This window comes from Pezoporus wallicus, unplaced genomic scaffold (genome assembly GCF_028554395.1).
Source record: "Pezoporus wallicus isolate ANWC-B61680 ecotype Strahan unplaced genomic scaffold, APGP_CSIRO_Pwel_v1 contig_5416, whole genome shotgun sequence".
NCBI classification, from domain to species: Eukaryota; Metazoa; Chordata; class Aves; order Psittaciformes; family Psittacidae; genus Pezoporus; species Pezoporus wallicus.
In genome coordinates, this window is record NW_026642898.1 from 79,305 (window position 1) to 103,707 (window position 24,403).

General features: G+C 57.7%; 1 protein-coding gene across 3 annotated transcripts; it reads left to right on the forward strand.

Annotated features, from left to right (window-relative positions):
* Positions 1-445: 445 nt before the first annotated feature.
* MERTK (MER proto-oncogene, tyrosine kinase) lies at positions 446-24,111 on the forward strand. 3 transcript variants are annotated; one of them, XM_057433113.1, is made up of 19 exons: positions 446-566; positions 4,371-4,722; positions 5,009-5,109; positions 5,312-5,485; positions 7,581-7,667; positions 8,739-8,854; positions 11,780-11,963; positions 12,131-12,282; positions 16,292-16,445; positions 16,777-16,930; positions 18,594-18,679; positions 18,762-18,857; positions 19,150-19,230; positions 19,488-19,580; positions 19,677-19,795; positions 20,147-20,256; positions 20,443-20,602; positions 21,687-21,823; positions 23,585-24,111. In XM_057433113.1, exons 1-19 carry the CDS (start codon positions 497-499, stop codon positions 24,036-24,038), a joined length of 2,880 nt encoding a protein of 959 aa, XP_057289096.1. In that variant the 5' UTR covers positions 446-496; the 3' UTR covers positions 24,039-24,111. The 3 variants fall into 3 exon arrangements, with proteins under 3 accessions (XP_057289096.1, XP_057289098.1, XP_057289097.1); XM_057433115.1 differs by having other exon boundaries at positions 16,810-16,930; XM_057433114.1 differs by having other exon boundaries at positions 16,295-16,445.
* The last annotated feature ends 292 nt before the right edge of the window (positions 24,112-24,403 follow it).

Below are 24,403 nucleotides of genomic sequence, written 5' to 3' on the forward strand. Positions count from 1 at the left end.
AGCACAGGGGCACAATCCCTGCCCTGGCCCTGCTGCCGCACTGGTGCTGATCCAGGCCAGGATGCTGGGGGCTTCCTGGCTGCCTGGGCACGAGCTGCTCATGTTCAGCTCCATCACTCAGCACCCCCAGCTCCTGTTCATGAGCAGCTTTGAGCCTGGAGCCTTGCAGGGGGTTGTTGTGACCCAAGCGCAGGAGCCAGCACTGAGCATGGTTGAATCTGATGCAACCGGTCACAGCCCCTGGATCCATCCTGTCCCCGTTCCTCTGCAGAGCCTCCTCCGCTCCAGCAGCTCAAGTGGGACGGGTGCCCCCCCGCCGTGGTCCCCGCTCTCGCTGTGTTTCTCCGGGGGAACGTGGCCAAGCAGGGCTCCGCTCCCCGGGCCGTGTGAGCACAGCCCCTGGGGGCACCTCGGGCCCCTCCCGCGGGGCGGGCCGGGGCGGAGCGGTGCTGGCGGAGCGGAACGGAGCGGCGCGGGCCGGTGGCGGCGGCGGGCGATGGGCGCCGGGCAGTGGGCGCTGCTCTGGGCGCTGCTGGCGGCCCTGCGCCCGCCCCGCGGCGGGGCCGGTGAGTGCGGGGACCCGGGGGGGGTATGTCCTGGTTTGGGGGTCTGGGGCGCTGCGCGGGTCCGGCGGGGCACGGGGAGCGCTTTGCCGGCTGGTGTGGCGTCGATTCCCCCGGCCATCAGCCGGGGTGTGCCCCGTGCCCCCATCCTGCCGGGCGGGCAGCACAGCTGGGACCCGGGGGGGGAGCGCAGCAGCGGCTTTGCTGCGGGTTACTGGCGGCTGAGCATCGCAGGCAGCCCCTCAGAGAGCGGGTCCCGCTGTCCCGGACACAGCTCTGCGCTGTGCTGTGCCACACGCCGCCCCACACCGGCGGGTCTGGGCTCCGTCCCGTTAGCGAGCCGCCGCAGGGAGACATCAGCGGGAAACGCAGCGGTTCGTGGCACAGGGATGCTCTGCAGGGGGCTGGCTGCTGGCTTTCGGCTCCACGGGCTTCGTTACCTGCTAAAACAAATGCAAAGGGGTAAATGAAGGTTTTGGATTTCAAGTGTGCTGTCATCAGGGCTGACTCATGTTTGGGAGCTGGTGGGGATCGGTAGCCCACACTCAGGGGTGCTGAGGAGGGGGGCTGGGATTCGGTGTGTGTTTAAGGGGGTTTAACAGGGAAGGCAGGACCTGCTTGAGTAAGTCCACAGAGGAGAAGAAGCCACGGAGATGCTGCGAGGGCTGGAGCAGCTCTGCTCTGGAGCCAGGCTGAGAGAGCTGGGCTGGGGCAGCCTGGAGAAAGCTCCTGAAGTGGAGACCTGAGAGCAGCTCCAGTGCCTGAAGGGGCTGCAGGAAAGCTGGAGAGGGGTTTGGGACAAGGGATGGAGGGACAGGCCAAGGGGAATGGCTTGAACCTGCCCGAGGGGAGATGAGCTGAGCTCTTAGGCAGAAGCTCTTCCCTGTGAGGGTGCTGAGGCGCTGGCACAGGGTGCCCAGAGAAGCTGTGGCTGCCCCATCCCTGGCAGTGTTCAAGGGCAGGTTGGACACAGGGGCTTGAAGCAAGCTGCTCTAGTGGAAGGGGTCCCTGCCCTTGGGAGCAGGGGTTGGAGCTGGAGGAGCTTGAAGGTCCCTTCAACCCAAACCAGGCTGGGATTCTATGAACGTGTTTGCTTAGCGCAGTGAGGGGAACTCGCTGTGGATTTAACCGGGAATCCTGGACAGGTTTACACAAAAGGTGTTAGAACCCCAGGAGTCTCTTTTGAAGTCAGCCCGGGGGGAATCCACTTCTCACGGCTCCCAAGGAATGGGGAGGCAGGAAACCCACAGTCAGGGGCTCCTCGTTCCTCCTGCCCTGTCCCTGCGGACACGCTCAACAGGAATCTGTTGCCAGCAGGTGAATTACTTCCAGTAGTGGGAACCCCAGGTCTAGGGATGAAGGGAGCTGCTTGGCAGACCTGGGTGTTTTCTAACACCCTCCTTACTGCCACTGCAGCAGCAGGACTTGTTGTTCCAGTCCTGATCTGTGCAGCTCCCTGCTCTTTGTTTTTCATCCACAGTAAGGTATCTCACCTCTAAGAGTTGAAACACCCTTTTCCAGGCTATTGCCAATGGAGACGGGCACATGGGAGCAGCCAGGCTGCACAGAGCACTCTGGCTTTGCCAGTGCTTTGGTTTCCCTGTGGTTCCAGGTGTTTGGAGCGAGCAGCACTGGACTTGCAAGTGGGTTTGTTCCCATTCCAGCTCTTGCCTCAGGGCAAGCTGTGGTAGGCGAGGGGAGCTGCTCCTGTGTGGCAGGCACCATGGCTTTCAGCTCCTTGCTCCAGCGTGGGCTTTGGGAGCCAGCCTAAGGAAATGGCTCTGGGCACAGGCAAAGGGTGCCTTGTGACATGGGGCAAATCCCTGTGAAGATGCCATGGAGACAGCCACATCCCGAGCAGCTGGGGATGGAAGGGGTACCCGAAGGCAGCGTTGGATGTGAAGAATTCCTGTCATCACATGAGTCACAGAGGAAAGTATTTCATTCCTGGGCTAGCAAACACCACCTTCCCACTTCATCAGGGTAGAAAAGGAGGCTGAGGTTCTCTTTGCCTTTAAACTTGAAGCAGTGTTTGGAAGCAGGGATCATCCTGGAGCAGGCACAGTGCGTGCCAAGGGCAGGGACAGCCAGCACACATCCGTGTCCTCCCCAGCCAGGGGTCCATGCGGGGGGAACTGCTCCGGCTGGAGCTTCCAAAGGAGCACAAACACAGCGGTTTGAGCTTGGATTGTGCCGGCCAGGAGTGGCTTTTCCTCTGGGAATGGCGAAGGAAGGGGAGGGGATTTGGGGGTCGCTCACTTGTTTGCCTGCGGCCACCCTTTTGGAGCTGTGTGAGAGCGGGTATCCCGATGGCAGCCAGCTCGGGTTTGCAGCAGTCACATGGCTGTTGTTTGTGTTGGGATGGTGAAGCTTAGGAAGCAGGTTGGAAAGGCTTAGGGTCTGAAAGGGAAACCCATTGTTGTGTGTTTGAGCCAGGGGGAACCTTGAGCCTCCCCCCGCACCAGCAGCCCCGGCAGCGCTCAGAAACCCTTCCCGCATTCCTGTCTAGAAGCAGCATTTCGGGAGGGTTAAAAATAGGGAGCAATTTAGCAAAGGAACATATCCAGCCTCAAAACGAGCTTGTGTTTCTTGGCTCCGGGCAGAGCACGCAGGCTCCTGCCCCATTACTCACAAGAGTAGTGACGTAGCTTTAGAAAGTCGGTGTTTGATGTTGGGCTGAGACCTGCCTCCAAACAAACTGTGCTGAACCCGGGTTAAGGTTGTGCTTTCTGCTGGGGGAGTACCTTTGAAACCGGGAATAATCGGGGGTGCGTTTTGGAAGAGGCAAATGAACTGAGCTGCAGTTCCTGCCTGGCACCCTGCCTGTGCTTGCTGAGAGCACCAAGGGAGGTTTCCCACTCGGCTGGGCTTTCTGTGCGCCTGGGAGAGCTTTGGGAAGCCATAAAAACTACTTGTGATATAGTCACTGGATCTCTTCAAAAACACACAGCTTTTTGGGGGAGAATTGATTTCTATGGGGGGAACTGTTCTGTATCGAGCTGCTCTCGGTTTTGTTTGTGGCTGGGGTGGGAGGGAGAGGGGAAACGCCGTTACAGGGCTGGGTATGCTCTGTCATCTCTAAGTAGGGGCAGGAAGCCTTCAAGGAGCTGGTAAATAGCCTTCCCTTGGGAAAAATGTTTGGGACAAGACCCTGGAGAACAACACTAAAGAGCAGCCGGCCCCTGCACACTGCCTGAAGGCTTTCCTTTAACCATTGGCAGCTGTGTGCCCTAGAAAAGCAGCTCCTCGGAGGCATTTTGCTTAGCAAAAGCGCTTGTGGTGCCTCTGAGGGCATCTCCCCGCTCAGAGCAGCTCACCCTGTGCTGGGAAGGCGGCAGCACCACCAGCAAAGAGCCTCAAGTCAGCAAAATCCCTGCCTGACACTGCCTCTGCTCCAGCTGAACATGCTGGGGATGAGGCCCCAAAAGGGGTTCACTGGAGTAAAGTCCCAAATTCCTCCTGCCAGGGATCCCTCTGTATTCCAGTCCTGGTGGTGTGATGCAGCAGGAATAGCTCCTGCCTGTCCCCTGCCAAAAGAGAAGGGGCTGAGCACTTCCTTTACTCTGGGCTGCTCCTGTTTGGTTTAGAAAGCGGGTTTTTTGGAGGTGCTGCTTGGACATAGTCTTGGGACAGCTCCTGCTCCATATTTCCCCCCTGGGCCTCTTAGAGGTCTCAGGGATTGGGAACTTCTGGAGCATCTGTAAATGAGCTGCCTTTAACTATGACTGGAAGTGGTGGGGCTTTGCAGGGTTTTGGAGGGGGGCACTTGCTGCCTGCTGCTAACAAACCCGAGGTCTTCTCTTGCAGATGCTGCTGCCCAAACGGCAGGTCTGAGGCCACTGCTGTCAGCAGAGCCCCACCACCCCAAGCGAAGCGTGACCACCGCTGGCCACTGGAGCCAGGAGCAGCCCCAGGAGCCCTCAGCCAGCTCCCTGGGACACATTAGGTTTAACCCCACGGTGAGACACATCGTGATCAACGAGCACAAGGACGTCACCTTTAACTGCTCCATCAGAGTACCTCACCTGCTGCTCAGGCCGGATGCTCCGGGCATCTCCTTATGGAAGGATGGGAGGGAGCTGCACGTGCTGGACCGCATCGCCACCAGCCACTTTGAGATCTCTGATGAGGAGGAGGTGGCAATGACCTCCACCTTCAGGTAACCAGTGCCATCCTGCCCGTGCAGATGGGGAGCAGGGATGCCAGGAGCACTGGCTGAGACAATTAGCAGGGGCTTGGGACTGGGGGTTAGAATGGGCAGGCTCTCCCTAGCCCTCAAAGCCTGGTTTTGCAAGCCCAGCTTCTGCTAGGTGTGTGCTGTGGGGTGGTTGTTACTCATTGAACCCCCCCCCCCCCAAGGTTTCCAGTTTGCTGTGTCCTCCTGTGGGGGCTGTGTGTGGGACCAGGCTCCCCACCAGAGCCCTGCTCTCTGCTCTCTCTGGCAGCATCGTTGCCGCCCAGCGCTCGGATAACGGCTCCTACGTCTGCAAACTCAACATCTCTGGCATGGAGGTGGTGTCGGATCCCATCTCGGTGCAGCTGGAAGGTGAGCTGCAGGAGGGGCAGCGGGGACATGCTGCAGCATTGTGCCCTTGGCTGAGTGACAGCTCTGGGGACCATGATCTGGGAGCTCTCCTCCAGAAAAGGGGGATCCTGGTTGGGAAAGGGCTTGTTTCATAGCCCCAGGCAGCACAGTTTGGGGTTGTTGCCAACCTCTCTGAATCTGTTGCTTCTCTGTGCCTGTGCAGGGCTCCCCCACTTCATTCGCCAGCCTGAGAAGCTGAACGTCACCAGGAACAGCCCCTTCAACCTGACGTGCCAGGCCGTGGGCCCGCCGGAGCCTGTGGAGATCTATTGGTTTCGCAACAACATCCGAGTCAATGAGAAGCCCCACATCTCCCCATCAGTCCTTGTGGTGCCAGGTGAGCTGTGGCCAGCGGGGACGCCTCTGTGTGGCTACAGGGAAGGGCAGGGTGGGATCTTGTGCATCCCACAGCCCATCCCCTTGGCCTCACCCTCCTCTTGGCAGGGGCTGTGATCCCCCGTGCTGTCACCAGGCCTTGCAGCCTGCTCTGGTTTTGTGCTGCACGGTGCGTTGCTGAAGGTTGGCTGGAAAGCTCAGCATGGAGAGCTTGGCATAAAGTGTGGCTGTCACGTTGTGTACAGTGGGACACGGGGTCCGGCTCTGCTGAAGAGCTACCGCAGAAGGACCAGTTTGCAGCCTGGTCCTGCTCTGTCCTCAGCACTGGGAGCACAGCTCTGCCCAGCACTGCCTGTGCTGCTTGTCCAGTAGCCCTGGGACCACTCTGCATGGGATGAGCTGGGGGCAGGAACCCCCATCCGACCCCCTTTGGCTGCTATCAGGAATTTGTTCCTTGGAAGTGGCAGGACACTCAGACTGTTCCTCCTAAGAGAAGCAGATTTTTCTTCACCCTCTGACCATTCCAGTATATACACTGCTGCTCTTATGAGCTGCTTTACTGGTGGTCCCCTCTCAATGCCTTTGGGAGACCTTGGGATGGCCCCTGCAGCGTGTGTCCATGCAGCCTGGTGGAGCACAGGGGGAAAAGTCCTTCATGTGGCAAAGACCCCATCACAGATTCGCTGTAGATTTCTGGATGTGCTCATGAGGAGGCCCCTGTCTCATTAGCAACCAGACTGTACCCGGCTCGTCCTGGCTGCCCAAGACAGGCTTTAAAAGGCAGTGAAAGCCGGAAGAAGTGACTCACTCCTCTTGGATGTTCCTGCATCCGGCTGGCACAGCCTAAGTTGGGTCATTGCAGAGTCCCCTCCTGGCCCAGGAGCTCTGTCAGTAAAAGCCACTGCTGCTGCTGTGAGCAAACACTTGCCATGTCCAGCACATTGCTGTGCCCAAAGGGGTACCCCTGCACCCCCAGTGTGCCCAAGGGGGGCAGCCCTACACCTCTAGCAAAGTCCTTTGCATGGGACAACAGTCCTGAGCACTGCTGCTGCCCGGGGTAACCTCCCATAAGCCATGCCACCACCCCAGGGGAAACAAGCAGCTCTGCACACTTGGGTATTCCCAGTGCCCCCCAAACCCTGCTATCAGCTGGGAGATTTGAGCAATCTTGGAAGAGCATTAAGTCATCTGATCCCAGCTGTGCTGGTGGGACCTTCTGCTTTCTGCCTTTCCCTTTTTGCACACACAGAGCAAGTGCTTACTCAGGACTTGTGCAATGGGGCCACAGGAGCATCCAGTCCTGCCACGATGCCGTGTGTGTGCCTGCAGTGGGGATGGTGCTGAAGCTGGTCCTCGGTCACCCCCAGGCACTGCACAAGTGCCACAGAGGGAAGAGATCAGTGAGAGATGAAAGGTCCTTTGTGTTGCTGGGTAAAAATACAGCAGCAGAGCAAGAGAGGAAGCTGCAGGGGATAGCAGATGAATCGGTGGGACCAGCACCTGTGTGCTCTGCACCCCCAGAGCATGAGCAGCAGCTCAGGGAGGGGATCCTGCCCCTCTGCTGTGCTCTGGGCAGACCCCCCCCTGCAGCCCTGATCCAGCTCTGGGGCAGCAGCACAAGAGGGACGTGGAGCTGTTGGAGCGAGGCCAGAGGAGGCCATGGAGCTGCTGCGAGGACTGGAGCAGCTCTGCTCTGGAGCCAGGCTGAGAGAGCTGGGCTGGGGCAGCCTGGAGAAGAGAAGGCTCCTGAAGGGGAGACCTGAGAGCAGCTCCAGTGCCTGAAGGGGCTGCAGGAAAGCTGGAGAGGGGCTTGGGACAAGGGATGGAGGGACAGGCCAAGGGGAATGGCTTTAACCTGCCCGAGGGGAGACTGAGCTGAGCTCTTAGGCAGAAGCTCTTCCCTGTGAGGGTGCTGAGGCGCTGTCAGAGGGTGCCCAGAGAAGCTGTGGCTGCCCCATCCCTGGCAGTGTTCAAGGCCAGGTTGGACACAGGGGCTTGGAGCAAGCTGCTCTAGTGGAACCCAAACCATTCCACGATTCTATGATTGTGTTATTTTGGTCAGGGTCAGTAAACAGGTCCATGTTTTCCCTCTGCAGGTCTCACTGAAGCCACACTGTTCAGCTGTGAGGCTCACAACAGGAAAGGACTGACTGCATCCAGCCCAGGGCTGGTCAATGTCAAAGGTAAGAGACAACGTGATGCTTGCTTTACTAGAGCACGTGTGTCCAAGCAGGAGCTGTCCTGGTCTCCGCATTCCCATGCACCCATTCTACACAAGCTGAAGGAGAAGCTTGTATGACTCCCATACTTATTTCCTCCCCCATTCTAAACCTCTATTTAACATCAAGTGGGATGCACGTAGTAGCATAGTCATCCAGTGTGGTTCCCTCATCCCAGTATCACCACTGTGGGAGGAAGCATCAAAGAGCACATTTGAAAGCAGAACTGTCAGCGCCAGAGCTGGTTTCGGAAGGGCTGTATCACTCTTTTCCTTCCTTCAGAACCAGGGTGTGCTCACAGTTTTCCATAGGAAATGATGGAAATTCCTGACATTCTTGATGGAGGCCACTCTGGCAATGTGAGGAAGGTGTTCCCCAAAATATGTCATTGCTTCTAAGCAACCCTGAGTGCTGTTTCAGCTCATAAATATAGAACATGGGCAAAAGAGTCAAATAGTTCTCTGCTTCCCTGCCCAGTGGTGTTAAACATCTGCAGCACACTGTTGGAAGGTGCTGCTGTGGCTGTAGTGAGGACTTGGAGCTCACACACAGTTGGTCTGAGCCCCAGGAGGTGCCAGGGGGAAGCCAGATGTGCCATGGTTGTGCTCAGGCCTCCAGCTGACTGCTTGTGGCTCTTCTTGGCTGAGGGACCTGGGGGGTTCAGTGTGGAGAAGGCCCAGGGGGGACCTGATGGCTCCCTACAAGTGCCTGACAGGAGGATGGAGCCAGGAGAGGCTGGGCTCTGCTCCCAAGGAACAAGGGATGGGACAAGAGGAAACAGCCTCAAGCTGCCCCAGGGCAGGTTTAGATGGAGCTGAGGAACAATTCCTGCCCCAGAGGGTGCTCAGGCATTGGAACAGGCTGCCCAGGGCAGGGCTGCAGTCACCGTCCCTGCAAGGGTTCACAGCCCGTGGAGATGAGGCCCCAGTGCCATGGGTTAGTGGTGGCCTTGGCAGTGCTGGGAATGGTTGGACTGGATGAGCTTGAAGGGCTTTTCCAGCCTGGTTGATTCCATGATTCTGTGCTTCCCTGCAGGAATACCGTCCGCACCGCTCCGCGTGGATGTCCTCAACAGAACAGGCCACGGTATCGTGATATCCTGGGTGCCAGGCTTTGATGCCTTCTCTGCCTTCAACAGCTGCAGAGTCAAGGTGAGCATCCAGAACCCTCCTTACCCTGCAGCCCCCCTTACACACAGGCCTTGAGGCAGGTGGAAGTCAGTGTTTGGCATGAACCACACGGATCTGACCAGGCTTTTGGTTTGGACAAATGGACTTGGGCTTTCCCAGGTGCTTTGAAAGCAGAAGGTGGCACTGCTGCCCTGTGGTCCGGGTGGCTGGGGATTTGTGGTGATATTGAGGAGTCCAAGTAGTGCCCGGGCACTGGGACCTGGGGCAGCTGGAGCACCACTGGGATGGACAGGAGGGTTGGAAGGAGCTGCTGCTGGACACCAGCTTGGTGGTGTCTGCTCCCAGAAAGTGGCTTTGCTCTGCCTGCTGTGAAGGAGGTAGTTGGTGGAAGTGGTCTCATAAAGAGACTGATGCAGGGAGCACGAAGCAGGTTTTTGTCCCAGGAGCAGGGAGGTTGAGTGGGGTGAAACAAAAGGCAAGCTGCCTGCCTGGAAGAGCCCACCTGGGCTCCTGCCTGTGAACTGTGCAGGAGTGAGCCATGAGAATCTGTCCCCTTGGGCAAGACAGCCAGGTTGTCATGACTCTTCGTGCAGAGATGCCCAGAACGGCTCCAAGTAACTCTTGAGAAGTCTTTGTAAGCCTTGAATTGCTGCAGGCACCTCCTTGTCCCTACTTTTACCTCCTGCTCAAACCATTCCCACCCAAGCAACCTTCTAGCTGGGGTCTGGAGATGGACTTTCTCTTGGCTCTCCACTCCCTGCTAGTACTGGGAAGGAGCTGATCCTGTCCTCTGGACAAGCCAGGGAATGCCATCTGCCCTGCAAGCAGTTTCCACCTGCTCTCTTTGGCATTGCTGGTTTCACAGCCCAAGCCCGCTGCTTCCTCCCCTGGGGGTGTGTGTTCTGTACTGGCCAATGTACACTCCAGCTGAGATAGTGCCTGGAGAGAGGCCGTGTTTGAAGACAGGTAAAAGTGAAAGGAGTTACAGAAAGGTACCAGAGCTAATATTAGCACCATGTCCGCTGCTGCCTTCCAGCTGGAGCTTGGGAAGCGGGGTGGAGAGCCAAGGAATTTCCTATGACTTAACGTTCACGGTCTGTCGTTAGGAAATAGCCTTTCCAAATGGAAAACAGGACAGGAGTTCTGGCAAAAACACAGCTGTGACTAAGCCTTTTTGCTGCTGTGCCCTTTGATAATCCCCTCGCTTGGGCAGCGTGGCCCACAGCCCGAGTGACTCCTTCCTGAGCTTGAAAGGGAACTGGTGGTGCCACACGTGCAGTTCATAGAATGGTTTGGGTTGGAAAGGACTTAAAGCTCCTCCAGCTCCAACCCCTGCCACAGGCAGGGACCCCTTCCACTAGAGCAGCTTGCTCCAAGCCCCTGTGTCCAACCTGCCCTTGAACACTGCCAGGGATGGGGCAGCCACAGCTTCTCTGGGCACCCTGTGCCAGCGCCTCAGCACCCTCACAGGGAAGAGCTTCTGCCTTATCTCCAACCTGAACTTCCCCTGTTAGTCAGAACCCATTACCCCTTGTCCTGTCACTACAGTCCCTAATGAAGAGTCCCTCTCCAGCATCCCTATAGCCCCCTTCAGACACTGGAAGCTGCTCTGAGGTCTCCACGCAGCTTCTCTTCTCCAGGCTGAACAGCCCTGGTGTTCTCAGCCTGTCTCCATACAGGAGGTGCTGCAGCCCCTGAGCATCCTCGTGGCCTCCTCTGGACTTGTTCCAACAGCTCCATGTCCTCATGGTGAGGACCCCAGCACTGCACACAGTGCTGCAAGTGGGGTCTCACCAGAGCAGAGCAGAGGGGCAGGATCACCTCCTTCAGCCTGCTGCTCACGCTGCTTTTAATGCATCCCAGCACACAGGGGGGTTCTGGGCTCAAGTGCATCCTGAAGCCGGCTCATGTTCAGTTTCTCATCAACCAGCACCCCCAGGTCCTTCTCCTCAGGGCTGCTCTGGTGCAGTTTGCATAAAGCCTGAGTTTAAAAACCACATGGATTTGATGTATTTTTCACCTTCAGAAGAGCAGTTGAGGGGTGAGGAAGCTGAGCTGGGCTCGATGATAAGAACAGCCAGTTCCTGAGGTGCTTTCAGGAGCAGCCTGCTCATTGATCTGCTCATTCAAAGCATCTAGTGATGGCTGGAGACTTTCTCAGCTTTAGGAGGCTGAAGGCCATTCTCTTTCCTTGTGGCTGGAAAAGACTGCTGGTGTTGATGCTGAGACCATCCTGGAAGGGTATACTTAACAGGAGTGTACAACTTTCTGCTAGTGGCTCATGCTGAAACACGTCCTGTGGGTTGCCTTCCCAGTTAACTGTCTCATGCTGGTGTCTTCATTCTTGCTCTTCCCTCTTTCCTCCCACTGGCAGGCCCCTCTCACAGTGCTTCCCATGGAATGAGAGGCTTTCTGAGGGCTGCAGGGGCTGTGTGGGTAGCCACATGGGTGCCCTTTTAGGAGAGAGCAGTTTCCCTTTGTGTGAAGAGCATGACTTGGTTTTAGTGCATTGACCTCATCCGTGCTGGAGTCTGCTGAGGTCAGTGCTTAGCCCTGCACCATCTGATGTGATAAGGCCTGTGGTCTGATGCTGTGCAGCACAGAAAAGGGTTCTCTTGTGTCTGTTTGGGACTCTCTGCATGGGGACTTTTTGAGGTGCTTCTCTAAGCAGCAAAACCTCCCTCTTCCTTTCGCAGTGATGGGATTCCGTGTCTCTGCCATGTCCCCACTGCAGCAATTTTTGCACCATGAGCCCTCACCCTAGGCCCTGTAGATGGCCTGCCATCAGCTACAGAGACAAGGCAGCCTTCAGGAGCAAGGCCCTGCTGGTGTTTGGAGGGGAAGCAGGCTCTGGATCCTGTTTACAGCCGTGGAATTCCTGCCGGGCTCTCACCCTGCAGGTTGCTGCTGACTAATCCCTGTTTGTGGGCTGCTTTTTCACTGAAGGTGGAGGAAGCTGTTCCACGAAGCAATGTCTCACTTGTGCTGCTCACCACCGCGGTGCCTCCCCACGTGTATCACATCCAGCAGCTGGAGCCCATGGCAGCCTACAACATCAGTGTTTCCTGCAGGAATGAGGTCGGCTGGTCGCCGTTCAGCCCGTGGATAACTGCCAGCACTACCGAGGGAGGTAGGAAATGAGTAGTGGAGCCTGAGGAGGGGTTCAAGGAGGATGTTCAAGGCTGTAGGAAAACCCTGTGCTTTGTGGTTGAGCTACAGCTCCCTTTCCATCAGCCTACCATGTCCCTGCATCCATCCACCAGCTCTCCTCACCTTGTTTCCCTTTGATTCCTGCAGCTCCAACCACCCCACCACTGAATGTCACAGTGTCATTCAATGAATCCAGCTCCTCCCTGGAGATCCGATGGGCGAAGCCATCCCTGGAGAGGATCCATGGGGAACTTCAGGGCTATCACATCTGGTACAGGTGGCAGAACTCCAAGGGGCTGGTAAGTCACTCTGGAAATGGGGACTTAAAAATCCCAGCAGGCATCAAGCAGGGATGTCCAGTTTGGTCCTGGTGCTTCCGTGTGTTCTTTCTGAGCTTAGTCTACTGTCTTGTGCTTCCATCTGGGCTTCTTTAGTACAAGTGGCTTCTCTCTTGCATGTTTATGTAACCCTGGTAATGCCCTAGGTGATTAATATTGTGAATAAGCAGCTCTGCATGAAGGAGACAAGAGGTTTGTTCTCTAAGCTAGAAGTGAGATGCTCTTCCTCGTGTTGACAACCTTCGGTACAGCTTTCGGAGTGGCGTTTCAGGTTTGCCAGCATCTCTTGGCACTTTCAGCAATGGAGTCAATCACAAGGTGTTTGGGAGAGTTTGTTCCCTGGGGTTTGAATTGTTCCTTATTCTGGTGGGATTGATAGAATCATGGAATGGTTTGGGTTGGAAGGGACCTTAAAGTTCACCCAGCTCCAACCCCTGCCACGGGCAGGGACACCTTCCACTAGAGCAGCTTGCTCCAAGCCCCTGTGTCCAGCCTGGCCTTGAACACTGCCAGGGATGGGGCAGCCACAGCTTCTCTGGGCACCCTGTGCCAGTGCCTCAGCACAATTCCTATTCCATGCATTAACTCATCTGCAAACCCATGGCACAGAGTTTCAAAGCTCAAGGAACATTCTGGGTCTGGGGACCTCCGTGGGAGGTTATGAAGTCCTCTGGCACATCCTTGCTTGCTTTTCCTTTGATTCGGGAAGTAGCCTTCAGGAATTTGCTAGGTTGAGGTTGGCTTGACCTCTTGGGCAGTCCTGGCTTATCCACTGGGCAAAATCAGCTAAGCCCAGGAATCCACCAATGGTTGGGAGCCTCTGGAGAACTGCAGATGTATCCAGCTGTAACCCCTGTGCTGTGGTTCCTTTGTCCCAGGCTGAAAGCACAGCGAAGCACTGAGGGCCTGAGCCGGGTGTGGAACAAATGACTCACCCCTGGGTTTTGTAGGATGCTGCATTTTCTGTTCTCCTTTTCTGCCTCTGAAAAGAGCATGTATACATCCAGAGTGGATCCAGGCAGGGAGCGGTGCTGCGGTCTTGTGACCAGCATGGAATAAAAGTTGCTGACATATTTGTCTTCTCTGGAGCAGAAAGCACAAAAAAGGACTTGCCCTTTAAGCCCTGGGAGAGTGACTGTTGTTGTTGTTGTTGGGTTTTATACATTGCCCCAGTCAGAGCATCATGGAATAGTTTGTGTTGGGAGGGACCTTAAAGCTCCTCCAGCTCCAACCCCTGCCATGGGCAGGGACCCCTTCCACTAGAGCAGCTTGCTCCAAGCCCCTGTGTCCAACCTGGCCTTGAACACTGCCAGGGATGGGGCACTCACCAGTCAGATGCTTATGGGCTGGACTTTCTGCCTGGCTTCCTGGTCAAGGAATGGCTTTCGGAAGGCTCCAGAGCCCCTCTGCTGGGGGGTGACTTCAGGTGGGAGAGACCTCTGCTCTTTGCAGGCAGAAGGAAGCAGCTGTGGTTGGTTGTTGCTGCCTCGTTTTGGCAGCTCCAGGTTTTATGGGAGGCGGAGATGTGGGTCAGAGCCACCCGAGGGCAGGGCTGGATGTGGGGGCTGTCAGGGTGAAGAGCTGGAGCCTGTGCCATAACCTCTGTGCACAGCACCCTGTGTTCTCCCACACCCCCAGGGGTCTCCTGTGCTGATGAGCAGGCAGCCTGAGGCACAAGAGCAGCGGGTTTGCTGTCGAGGGGAGCTCTGATGCCTCAGGAATAAAGTGCTTGACTTTAGCTTGACAGGCTAAATATGAAATGGCCCAAAACAAGCAGTTTTAGAACCCAGCACGAGGAAGACTGGGGTTTCTGCATTTCTGTGTCAGCAGGGCCATCTGCAGGCCTCTTCTTGTGCACACCAGCTCCAAAACTGTTCTGAAAGCTTCCAAGAAGTTGGTTTATTTTCCTCTGAAGCCAGCAGCTCTTCTTTGAGCCAAGGCTGGAGAGCTGGGACGTGAAGGAATTCCTCAACCACCACAAGACTCATAACAACCATGGAGTTGGGCAGTTGTGTCCTGCAGGAAGGGCTGTCTGCTCTGCTCTCCACAGCCTGTGTGATAGCAGCTGGGCTCTGTCCTCACATGACACAACAGGGCTGCCTGTGATGTGAATGGATCCTGGTCCAGTTTTAGGCTGGTGGAAGGGAAAGGATCTCATGGAATCAACCAGGCTGGAAAAGCCCTTCAAGCTCCTCCAGTCCAACCCTTACCCCAGCACTGCCAAGGCCACCACTAACCCATGGCACTGAGACCTCGTCTCCATGGGGTGTGAACCCTTGCAGGGACGGTGACTGCAGCCCTGCCCTGGGCAGCCTGTTCCAATGCCTGAGCACCCTCTGGGGCAGGAATTGTTCCTCAGCTCCATCTAAACCTGCCCTGGTGCAGCTTGAGGCCGTTTCCTCTTGTCCCATCCCTTGTTCCTTGGGAGCAGAGCCCAGCCCCTCCTGGCTCCATCCTACTGTCAGGCACTTGTAGGGAGCCATCAGGTCCCCCCTGAGCCTTCTCCACACTGAACCCCCCAGGCCCCCCAGCCCTTCCCCATCACCCCTGTGCTCCAGGCCCTGCACCAGCTCTGCTGTCCTCTGGCCCCACTCCAGCACCTCAATGTCTCTCTTGGAGTGAGGGGCCCAGAGCTGAACACAGGATTCCAGGTTTCCACTGAAGGATGCTCTGAACATGAAGTAGAAGAGCAGGAGTGAGAGGGGAGGCTGCAGCAGGTACCAGCTCATGTTGCTCCCTGATGGTGCAGACACACTCCTGGGCCTGGACCATGTCATATCCATCTCTGTGGCTTTTGTCTGACCATGAGCAGAAGCTTTTTCCCTCTGAGCAGCTCTGATTCCCTCCTCCTTGCCCACTGATTTGCTTTGGCTGCTCCTTTTGCTCAGCCTGTGGTGTTCAGCCAGGGTAAGGAGCTGAGCTGTGCTGGCCACAGCAGCCTGCCAGATGTTTTGGACCCCACTGTGCAGCTGTTTTGCAGCTGGAGGCCTGTGGAGAGCAGCAGCAGCAGCACTTTGTCGGTTGAAGAAGGCCAGGAAACAACAGGGAATTTGCAGGGAAAGACTCACTTGTGTTTCTAGCAAGGAGAAAGGTCTGTGCCACGGGGCACACTGCCTCCTGCCGTGGTAGCAGGCAGGGAAGCACACCCTTGTCACTGGCCATACTGTTAGCTTGACACAAAAAATAGTCAGGAAATATCTGCCCTAAGTAACTTGCTGTGGCTGGGCACTTGATCAGTCAGAGCAGCAGTGCTGGAGCTGAAAGCATGGAATCATAGAATGATAGACTGGTTTGGGTTGGAAGGGACCTTGAGATCATCCAGCTCCAACCCCTGCTCCCACGGGCAGGGACACCTTCCACTAGAGCAGCTTGCTCCAAGCCCCTGTGTCCAACCTGGCCTTGAACACTGCCAGGGATGGGGCAGCCACAGCTTCTCTGGGCACCCTGTGCCAGCGCCTCAGCACCCTCACAGGAAGAGCTTCTGCCTTATCTCCAACCTGAACTTCCCCTATTTCAGTCTGAACCCATCACCCCTTGTCCTGTCACTACAGTCCCCAATGAAGAGTCCCTCTCCAGCATCCTTGTAGCCCCCTTCAGACACCGGAAGCTGCTCTGAGGTCTCCACGCAGCTTCTCTCCTCCAGGCTCTGTGTTACCTGCAGTGCATGAAGTGCTTTTCCCCTTCCTTGTGAGATCACTTTCCTGGCCCACGCTGCTGGTCCTGCTGCTGCTGAGAAGCAAAGAGCAGCAGTGGCACCGGCTTTGGACGGGAAATGCTGCTCAGCCCCTTTCAGATCCCATCCGGCTCAGGCAGAGCTATTCTTCTCTAGAAACAGCTTGGCGTTGCGCTTCCTCTGGGCTCGTGGCAGCAAAGCAAGGCAGAAGCTGGACACGGGGACTGTGTTCCATGCATCTCCAGGTCTCCCTCCCTCTGCCTCTCCCAGTTCAGGCTCTTCCCTTGCTCTCTCCAGCAGAACGGCTCCACTGAAGCCCAGCACAACGCCAGCAGGATTGCCCTGCCCGTGGTGGCCACCAACGCCACCTGCTCCGTCCGGGTGGCTGCTGTCACCAAAGGAGGAGTGGGACCCTTCAGCACCCCCGTGGAGGTCTTCATCCCTGGCAGCGGTAAGGAGACCCCCGTCCCTGTCTGTGTGGTGTGGGAGCAGGGCATGGTGATGGGAAGTGATGCAGGACGTGCTTTCCTTGCCTGGCCAATGCAGTTGGTACCCCTCCATCCTCCTTCACATGCTTTCCGTGTCACCCAGACAAGAACCTGGGACCTTCCGCATGCTCTGGAAGCCAGGAGAGACTTGCTCTCCACATCCAGGCTTGGTCCTTGTGCCCTCTTCTCCCTTGTAACCTGTTGGGCTCTCCTGGGTTTCACCCCTGGGAAATCCTCCCCCAGTCCCCGTGTGCTGCAGGCTGAGCCAGCTCCATTAATGGGATATTTCCTTAGGATTAATAACCACAGCCCCCTCTTCGACTCCAGCCTCCGGGAATGCCGACTCCTTTATCATAGCCCTGGGCTTTATCTGCGGGACAGTCGCCGTGGGGATCATCCTCTGCTTGTCCGTGGTCATCCAGAAGAGATGTGTGGAGACAAAATATGGGTAAGCCAAAGGGAACACAGCTTCAGAGGTGCCTGAGCTGGAGACACAGGGCACAAGGAGGCAGGGTGGGCGGCTCAGGGACAAGGTTCCTGTCTCTGAGGCTGATGCTGTTGCCACAGATGGCATTCGTAATGCCTGGGGTGAGGGACTCAGTGTATTTTGGTACTTCCCCTGCCCTCCTTAGCCCAGCATTCACCTTTCACTCCCTATTCCTGTGTCTAAAGGGAAGTGAACTTGTGCAACTTGGCACGGGAAGGGTGGCCTCAGCGTCTTGACACAGAGGTGAGGGAGCAGAGGTGTGCTGAATCCTGTGGCCTGTGTCCCAGAGGAACCCCTCCTGCCTCCTCCCACGCCATGGTCTGATGGCCAAGTGTGGCACCAGCCCTGCCAGGCACAGGGGCTGCTGCTGGAGCACGTAAGGGCTGTTGGAACAGTGGGACAAAGGGCTGGTGTCTGCTGCAGCCAGCCAGTGCTGCTCACTGCTATGGGGTTGGTTAAGCAGTTGTGGTGCTGGCAGCTTGGCTTGTAAGTGCCATCCCTTGGGTGTCTGCTGCCAAAGTGGAACTGCGCTAGAGTTAACTCCTTTGGAAGGGATGAGCAGCACTTCGGTAAGGAGAGTTTATTGAGCTGGAATCCCACCTGTGCTCATCTCCCACAGCATCTCCCCATCCCACTTTGGAGATTGGTTGTATCTACCAAGCCCTTTCCTGCTTGGTGTAGCAGTTGTTGCTCTTTACTTGAGATGCTGCCTCCCTGGGAGCTCTTCAGCATCCGCTGTGGTTTAGTTCCTGGAGCTGGGTGTCTGCTCAGCCCCACACCACAGCATCTCCCCGCAGAGTGCCCATCCATCACCACTGTTCTGGGGCCATGGTGTGAAGCTCCCTTTAGTTTTTGCTGTCGGATGGGGTTGCAGATGCTAACAGAGGGCATTGACAGGCTGGAGCTGTGCAAGAGGAGAGGTCACTTTGGGAGGCTGCAGATGTGGGCACCTGTTCCTACTGGTACAGGCTGCTCTCTGAGTAGGAAGTGAGTGTCCCGTTTCCTGCCCAGACCCCCCCTGTGACTCACTCCTCGACAGATCAGCCTTGTTTATCAAGTGCCTGTTTTCCTCAAGCACTGTAAGCAATGGCACTGGTCCAGGAAGAGGGAAACGAAAGAGATGAGAACAGCTCTGAGGACTCAGGGCTGCTGGTTGGTGAGAGGTTGCTGCAGCCTCCCCGTGCCTAAAGGGGCTGCAGGAAAGCTGGAGAGGGGCTTGGGACAAGGGCCTGTAGGGACAGGCCAAGGGGAATGGCTTGAACCTGCCAGAGGGGAGACTGAGCTGAGCTCTTTGGCAGAAGCTCTTCCCTGTGAGGGTGCTGAGGCGCTGGCACAGGGTGCCCAGAGAAGCTGTGGCTGCCCCATCCCTGGCAGTGCTCAAGGGCAGGTTGGACACAGGGGCTTGGAGCAAGCTGCTCTAGTGGAAGGGGTCCCTGCGTGTGGCAGGGGTTGGAGCTGGAGGAGCTTTAATGCCCCTTCCAACCCAAACCAGTCTATCACTCTACAAATACGCATTTCCTCCTTTGACACCAGTACCCCTGGCAGTGCTGTGGTTGCCCGTGCCCGCAGCAGAGGTTCCTTCACTGAGCTGAAGCAGCCACGGGGTCTGTTTCTGTCCCCCCAGGAATGCTTTCAGCAGGAATGACTCCATGCTGGTAGTGAGCTACACAGCCAAGAAGTCCTACTGCCGCAGAGCCATCGAGCTGACACGTGAGTGTGGCCTTCCTGTCCCTCTGCAAGGGACACCCCAGCAGCTGGAGGTGAGCTGAGCTCCTGTTCCCCTCTCCCGCAGTGGGCAGCCTGGGTGTCAGCAGCGAGCTCCAGCAGAAGCTGCAGGATGTTGTCGTGGACAGAAACGCCCTCAGCCTGGGGAAGGTGCTGGGAGAGGGTGAGTGCTGGGGCTGGAATGCTGGGGCTGCACATATGGGGCAGGGGCTGCCACTGGGAGCTCCACCAGCTGCAGGCCTGGCGGATGTGGGGAGAGGGTGGGTCAAGATGACCAAGTTCCAGCACCCCTGGGTTCACGTCCTTCTGCCACCGATGGGGGACAAGTGTCCCATGTTCCCTTTGGGGATGAGGTCTCCATCTTGGAGCATTTCAGACCTTCAGGAGCACAGTGGTGTCCTGGAAGGCAGTGCTTTGGGCTCTGGGTAAAGTGCTGGCTTCTTTCCCATGTGCAGGGGAGTTCGGGTCAGTGATGGAGGGACGCCTCAGCCAGCCTGAAGGCACCCCACTGAAGGTGGCTGTGAAGACCATGAAGTGTAAGTCATCACCCTGGCCTCACAGAACCTGTGGGTGCTGGTGTTCTGGTACCCATCTCAGGTGCTCTCTCTGCATCCTGGCACCATTCTGCAGGGACGGTGGCCTCTGCCCTATCAGCCAGCCAAGGATGAGACATCCCTATGGTGCTTTCCCCTGACCCACAGAGGAGCTGTGCTGCGAAGGGAGATGGCAGCAATGATTTTGGGTGTTAAACCTCTTGGGGTTTTAAACCTCCTTCTTCTTCTCTGCTTCCCAGTGGATAACTTCTCCCACAGGGAGATAGAAGAGTTCCTCAGCGAAGCAGCGTGCATGAAGGACTTTGACCATCCCAATGTCATCAAGCTCCTAGGTATGGCCCTTCCATCTGGGATTTGGGATGGGGAGCTGGACCGGGCTCTGTGGTGCCTTTCCCCATGGACCTGTGCATCCTGTGTGTGTTTTGCAGGCGTGTGCATCGAGCTGAGCTCCCAGCAGGTCCCCAGGCCCATGGTGATTCTGCCCTTCATGAAGTACGGTGACCTGCACAGCTTCCTGCTGCGCTCCAGGCTGGAGATGGCCCCCCAGGTAAGGAGCACGGGAAGCAGAGGGCCCCGTGCCTGGAGGGGGGGGCAAAGTGGGACAAATCTGCCTTTACTACTGAGAGCAGAAGAGGACTTGGCTGTAGCCCTGCTTCCTGCTGTGTCAGGTGGAAGTGGTGGGATCCAGCTCCACAAAATCCCGTGGGATTCTCCCCTTCCCTTCTCCGGGCTGAACAAGCCAGCTCCTTGTACACCATCTTCTCCAGCCCTATGTGCATGGGCTTGCTCCGACTTGCCCTTGCCCTCTGAGGAGCCCCGGATGGGGCACAACGGGGAAGCACAGCTTCTCTTGAGCTGCTGACTGTGTTCTTGCTAATGCAACACTTTCCCTTCCCAGTTTGTGCCCCTGCAGACGCTGGTGAAGTTCATGGTGGACATTGCCCTGGGGATGGAGTACCTGAGCAGTCGGCACTTTCTCCACAGGGATTTGGCAGCTCGGAACTGCATGTGAGTGTGTTCCCCTCTGCTTTGTCCCAGTGGCAGCCCTGTGGGTGCACAGCACAGCCTGGCTTCTTGCAGTAGAACCTCCCTCGGGCTTCAGAGACGTGGGTAAAGAGCTCAGGCTCTGGGCTCTGCTTTGGAACCTGGCACATCGAACTTCCCTACCCTGTCATCCCTGTTTCCACGCGACAGGCTGCGGGATGACATGACGGTGTGCGTGGCAGACTTTGGGTTGTCCAAGAAGATCTACAGTGGTGACTACTACCGCCAGGGCCGCATAGCCAAGATGCCGGTGAAGTGGATCGCCATTGAGTCCCTGGCTGACCGCGTCTACACCACCAAGAGTGATGTGGTAGGGCCATGGGGTTGGGCCGCCAGAGCTGGGGACTGAGCCCTGGCTGGAGTTGTCCACCTCCCTGCACCTTATAGAGACACAGCAGCAAACAGGTTAAGCTCATCCAGTCCAACCATTCCCCCAGCACTGCCAAGGCCACCACTAACCCATGGCACTGAGGCCTCGTCTCCATGGGCTGTGAACCCTTGCAGGGCCGGTGACTGCAGCCCTGCCCTGGGCAGCCTGTTCCAATGCCTGAGCACCCTCTGGGGCAGGAATTGTTCCTCAGCTCCATCTAAACCTGCCCTGGTGCAGCTTGAGGCCGTTTCCTCTTGTCCCATCCCTTGTTCCTTGGGAGCAGAGCCCAGCCCCTCCTGGCTCCATCCTCCTGTCAGGCACTTGTAGGGAGCCATCAGGTCCCCCCCGAGCCTTCTCCACACTGAACCCCCAGGTCCCTCAGCCCTTCCCCATCACACTTGTGCTCCAGGCCCTGCACCAGCTCCACTGCCCTTCTCTGTCCCTGCTCCAGCCCCTCAATGTCTCTCTTGGAGTGAGGGCTCCAGAACTGAACACAGGATTCGAGGTGCAGCCTCACCAGTGCCCAGCACAGGGGCACAACCCCTGCCCTGGCCCTGCTGCCGCACTGGTGCTGATCCAGGCCAGGATGCTGGGGGCTTCCTGGCTGCCTGGGCACGAGCTGCTCATGTTCAGCTCCATCACTCAGCACCCCCAGCTCCTGTTCCATGAGCAGTTTCCAGCCACTTTCCCCCAAGCCTGGAGCATTGCAGGGGGTTGTCGTGGCCCATGTGCAGGGTACTGACTGTTGTACACTGGAAGCACAAAGCAGAGGAGTGGGAAGCTGTCGGCAGCAGCACACGCTGACCTTTCCCTGCCTCCTGGAACAGGTTTCCCGAGTGGGCCGCTCGCCTCTTCGGTGCCATTGCCTCGCAGTGCCCATGCTGGGGAGGGCAGGGCTGGCGTGACAACCCCCAGCATTGTGCTCCGGGCCCGTGGACACTGGGCACTGACCTTTCCCCATGAAAGGATGCATTCACCCCTCCTGGCAGCGTCCCCTCAGTGCGTTCTCCCTTTGTCCTGGCAGTGGGCATTCGGCGTCACCATGTGGGAGATCGCGACGCGGGGCAAGACACCCTACCCAGGGGTGCAGAACCACGAGATCTACGAGTACCTCCTGCACGGGCAGCGCCTCAAGAAGCCCGAGGACTGCTTGGATGAGCTGTGAGTCCGGTCACCCCCTTGCTGGCTGTAGCACACCCTGCAGGTGACCTGTGCATCACCGCTCCGCAGCTGCCGTGGCCGCTCTGGGTGCTCTTGGTGCCTCTTGGTTGCCGATGTCCTTTCCTTAAGCACGCAGCAACTGTGCTGTGGTTTTGTGGCTCAGCACCGAATGGGGCTAAACCAGTGCATCACAGAGCAAAGAAAACGGTGCCAGCATCCCCGTGCTGCAAACCTGCCTCTCCAAGGGGAGTAAGATGGGTTTGCACCAGGGAGGGAGTCACATTCCGCCTCACCACCTCCATTTCCCCCAGAGCCCTCAGAAGTAACTGGTGCTGAAGCCTGGATTTAAAACCAAAGGGCAAGGATTTATCCTTTTCTTCCTTGTGGGGGTGCACAGGCAGGATGCTTACAAGAGCACACAGAGGTGGGCTCTTGGAGGACAGGGGGCCATAATGGTGTGGGTCACCTTTAAACTCCAAAGTATCAGAAACACAACCTTCAAACCCCTTAATACTTGCCTGAAACTCCCAATTTCTGATGTCCCGAAGGAAAGGCAGATCCCAGAGCAGGGAAGGGAGGGAAAAGCCTCTTCACTGCAGGCAAACGGGTGCACAGAAATCCCAACAAATCCGCCCGGAGAAAGGGATGTGTTTGCGGTGGAAGTGTCACCGCGGCGGTGGGAGCCGCGGGATGGGAGCACTGCCCTCTGCAGTTGGTGCTGGGGCAGCAGGCTCTTTGGGATCCCCTTGGCCAGCTCTTGGCTCTTCCCTGACCCACAACCGTGCCTCCAGTTAGTCAGGCCCGTCAGTGCCTAAACCCTCTGAATGCGGGAAGGGGAAAGCGTGGAAAGCTCACAACCGGGCATTCCTGAGCAGCTCACAAAGGATTTCGCCCAGGTTTTCTTCCGGAGTTGTTCATTAGTGCCATTACAGCGGGGGATGTTTCATCCCCCCCGGGGCTGTGAGCTGCAGATACAAATGGGTCAACTGGCCAAGGTGCTGGGAGTTGTACAGTGTTCCTAAAGGCCCCTCTCCAATGCCCGTCCCTAAAGGAAGCCGTGGAGAAACCTTGTGTCCAGCTCTGGGAGCTCCCAGTGTGCCCCAACATCCAGCTTGGGATGGGGCAGCCACAGCTTCTCTGGGCACCCTGTGCCAGCGCCTCAGCACCCTCACAGGGAAGAGCTTCTGCCTAAGAGCTCAGCTCAGTCTCCCCTCTGGCAGGTTCAAGCCATTCCCCTTGGCCTGTCCCTCCATCCCTTGTCCCAAGCCCCTCTCCAGCTTTCCTGCAGCCCCTTCAGGCACTGGAGCTGCTCTCAGGTCTCCCCTTCAGGAGCCTTCTCTTCTCCAGGCTGCCCCAGCCCAGCTCTCTCAGCCTGGCTCCAGAGCAGAGCTGCTCCAGCCCTCGCAGCATCTCCATGGCCTCCTCTGGCCTCGCTCCAACAGCTCCACGTCCCTCTGGTGCTGCTGCCCCAGAGCTGGATCAGGGCTGCAGGGGGGGTCTGCCCAGAGCACAGCAGAGGGGCAGGATCCCCTCCCTGAGCTGCTGCTCACACTCTGGGGGTGCAGCACACGGGGGGGGGGGGGGGGGGGGTGTTCTGGGCTCAAGCTCTCACTGAAGCCGGGTCATGGGGAGCTTCCATCACCCAACACCCCAAGTCCTCCTCTGTTTAATGCAGAGCAGCTCAGGGCTTGCCCAGTACATCCCCTACCCCTGCCCTGGCAGCGTCCCCCCGGATAACCGCGCTCCTCTCCCCATTCCCAGCTATGCCCTCATGTCTGCGTGCTGGAGAGCCGACCCCGCCGCGCGCCCCACGTTCCCGCAGCTGAAGGTCCACCTGGAGAAGCTGCTGGAAAACCTGCCGGCCATGCGGAGCTCCGGGGACGTCATCTACATCAACACCAGCCTGCCCGGGGAGAGCCCGGATTCCACCCAGGACTCGGGCTTCCCCCAAGCGGACTCTGACCTGGAGGCCGGGGACGTGTCGGAGCCCGGCTCCCCCGGCGCGGAGGCAGCGCTGGTGGCTGTGGACGTGCATCACCAGCACCGGGAGCCCTGGGGCACCAGGTACGTCCTGGAGGAGCCGCTCGCTGGCCCCGCGGAGGAGGCCTACGTCCCGCTGCTGCCCGGGGGGCCGGGCTCGCTGTGGGCACAGGCCAGCACCCTGCCCGCCGGCAGCAGCCAGGGCGGCGGGGAGGACTCTGAGGTGCTGCTGTGAAGGGAGCGGGGTGAGGATGGGATCCAGGAACAGGACGCAGGGTGGATGTGAATAAACAGGAGTCTGTTTTATAGATCATCTCCTGCATGGTTTTCATGGAGGAGGCTGGGCTGGGGAATCGCAGAACCCAGCCTGGTTTGGGTTGAAGGGACCTTAAAGCTCCTCCAGCTCCAAGCCCTGCCACGGGCAGGGACCCCTTCCACTAGAGCAGCTTGCTCCAAGCCCCTGTGTCCAACCTGCCCTTGAACACTGCCAGGGATGGGGCAGCCACAGCTTCTCTGGGCACCCTGTGCCAGCGCCTCAGCACCCTCACAGGGAAGAGCTTCTGCCTGAGAGCTCAGCTCAGTCTCCCCTGTTTCAGTTTG

Excerpts from the sequence above, each read along its gene's own strand:
- MERTK (XM_057433113.1), top strand. The coding sequence starts at position 497 with ATGGGCGCCGGGCAGTGGGCGCTGCTCTGGGCGCTGCTGGCGGCCCTG. Across the intron at positions 8,855-11,779 it reads TCAACAGCTGCAGAGTCAAG|GTGGAGGAAGCTGTTCCACG; the intron begins GTGAGCATCCAG and ends TTTTCACTGAAG. Across the intron at positions 18,858-19,149 it reads GGGGAAGGTGCTGGGAGAGG|GGGAGTTCGGGTCAGTGATG; the intron begins GTGAGTGCTGGG and ends TCCCATGTGCAG.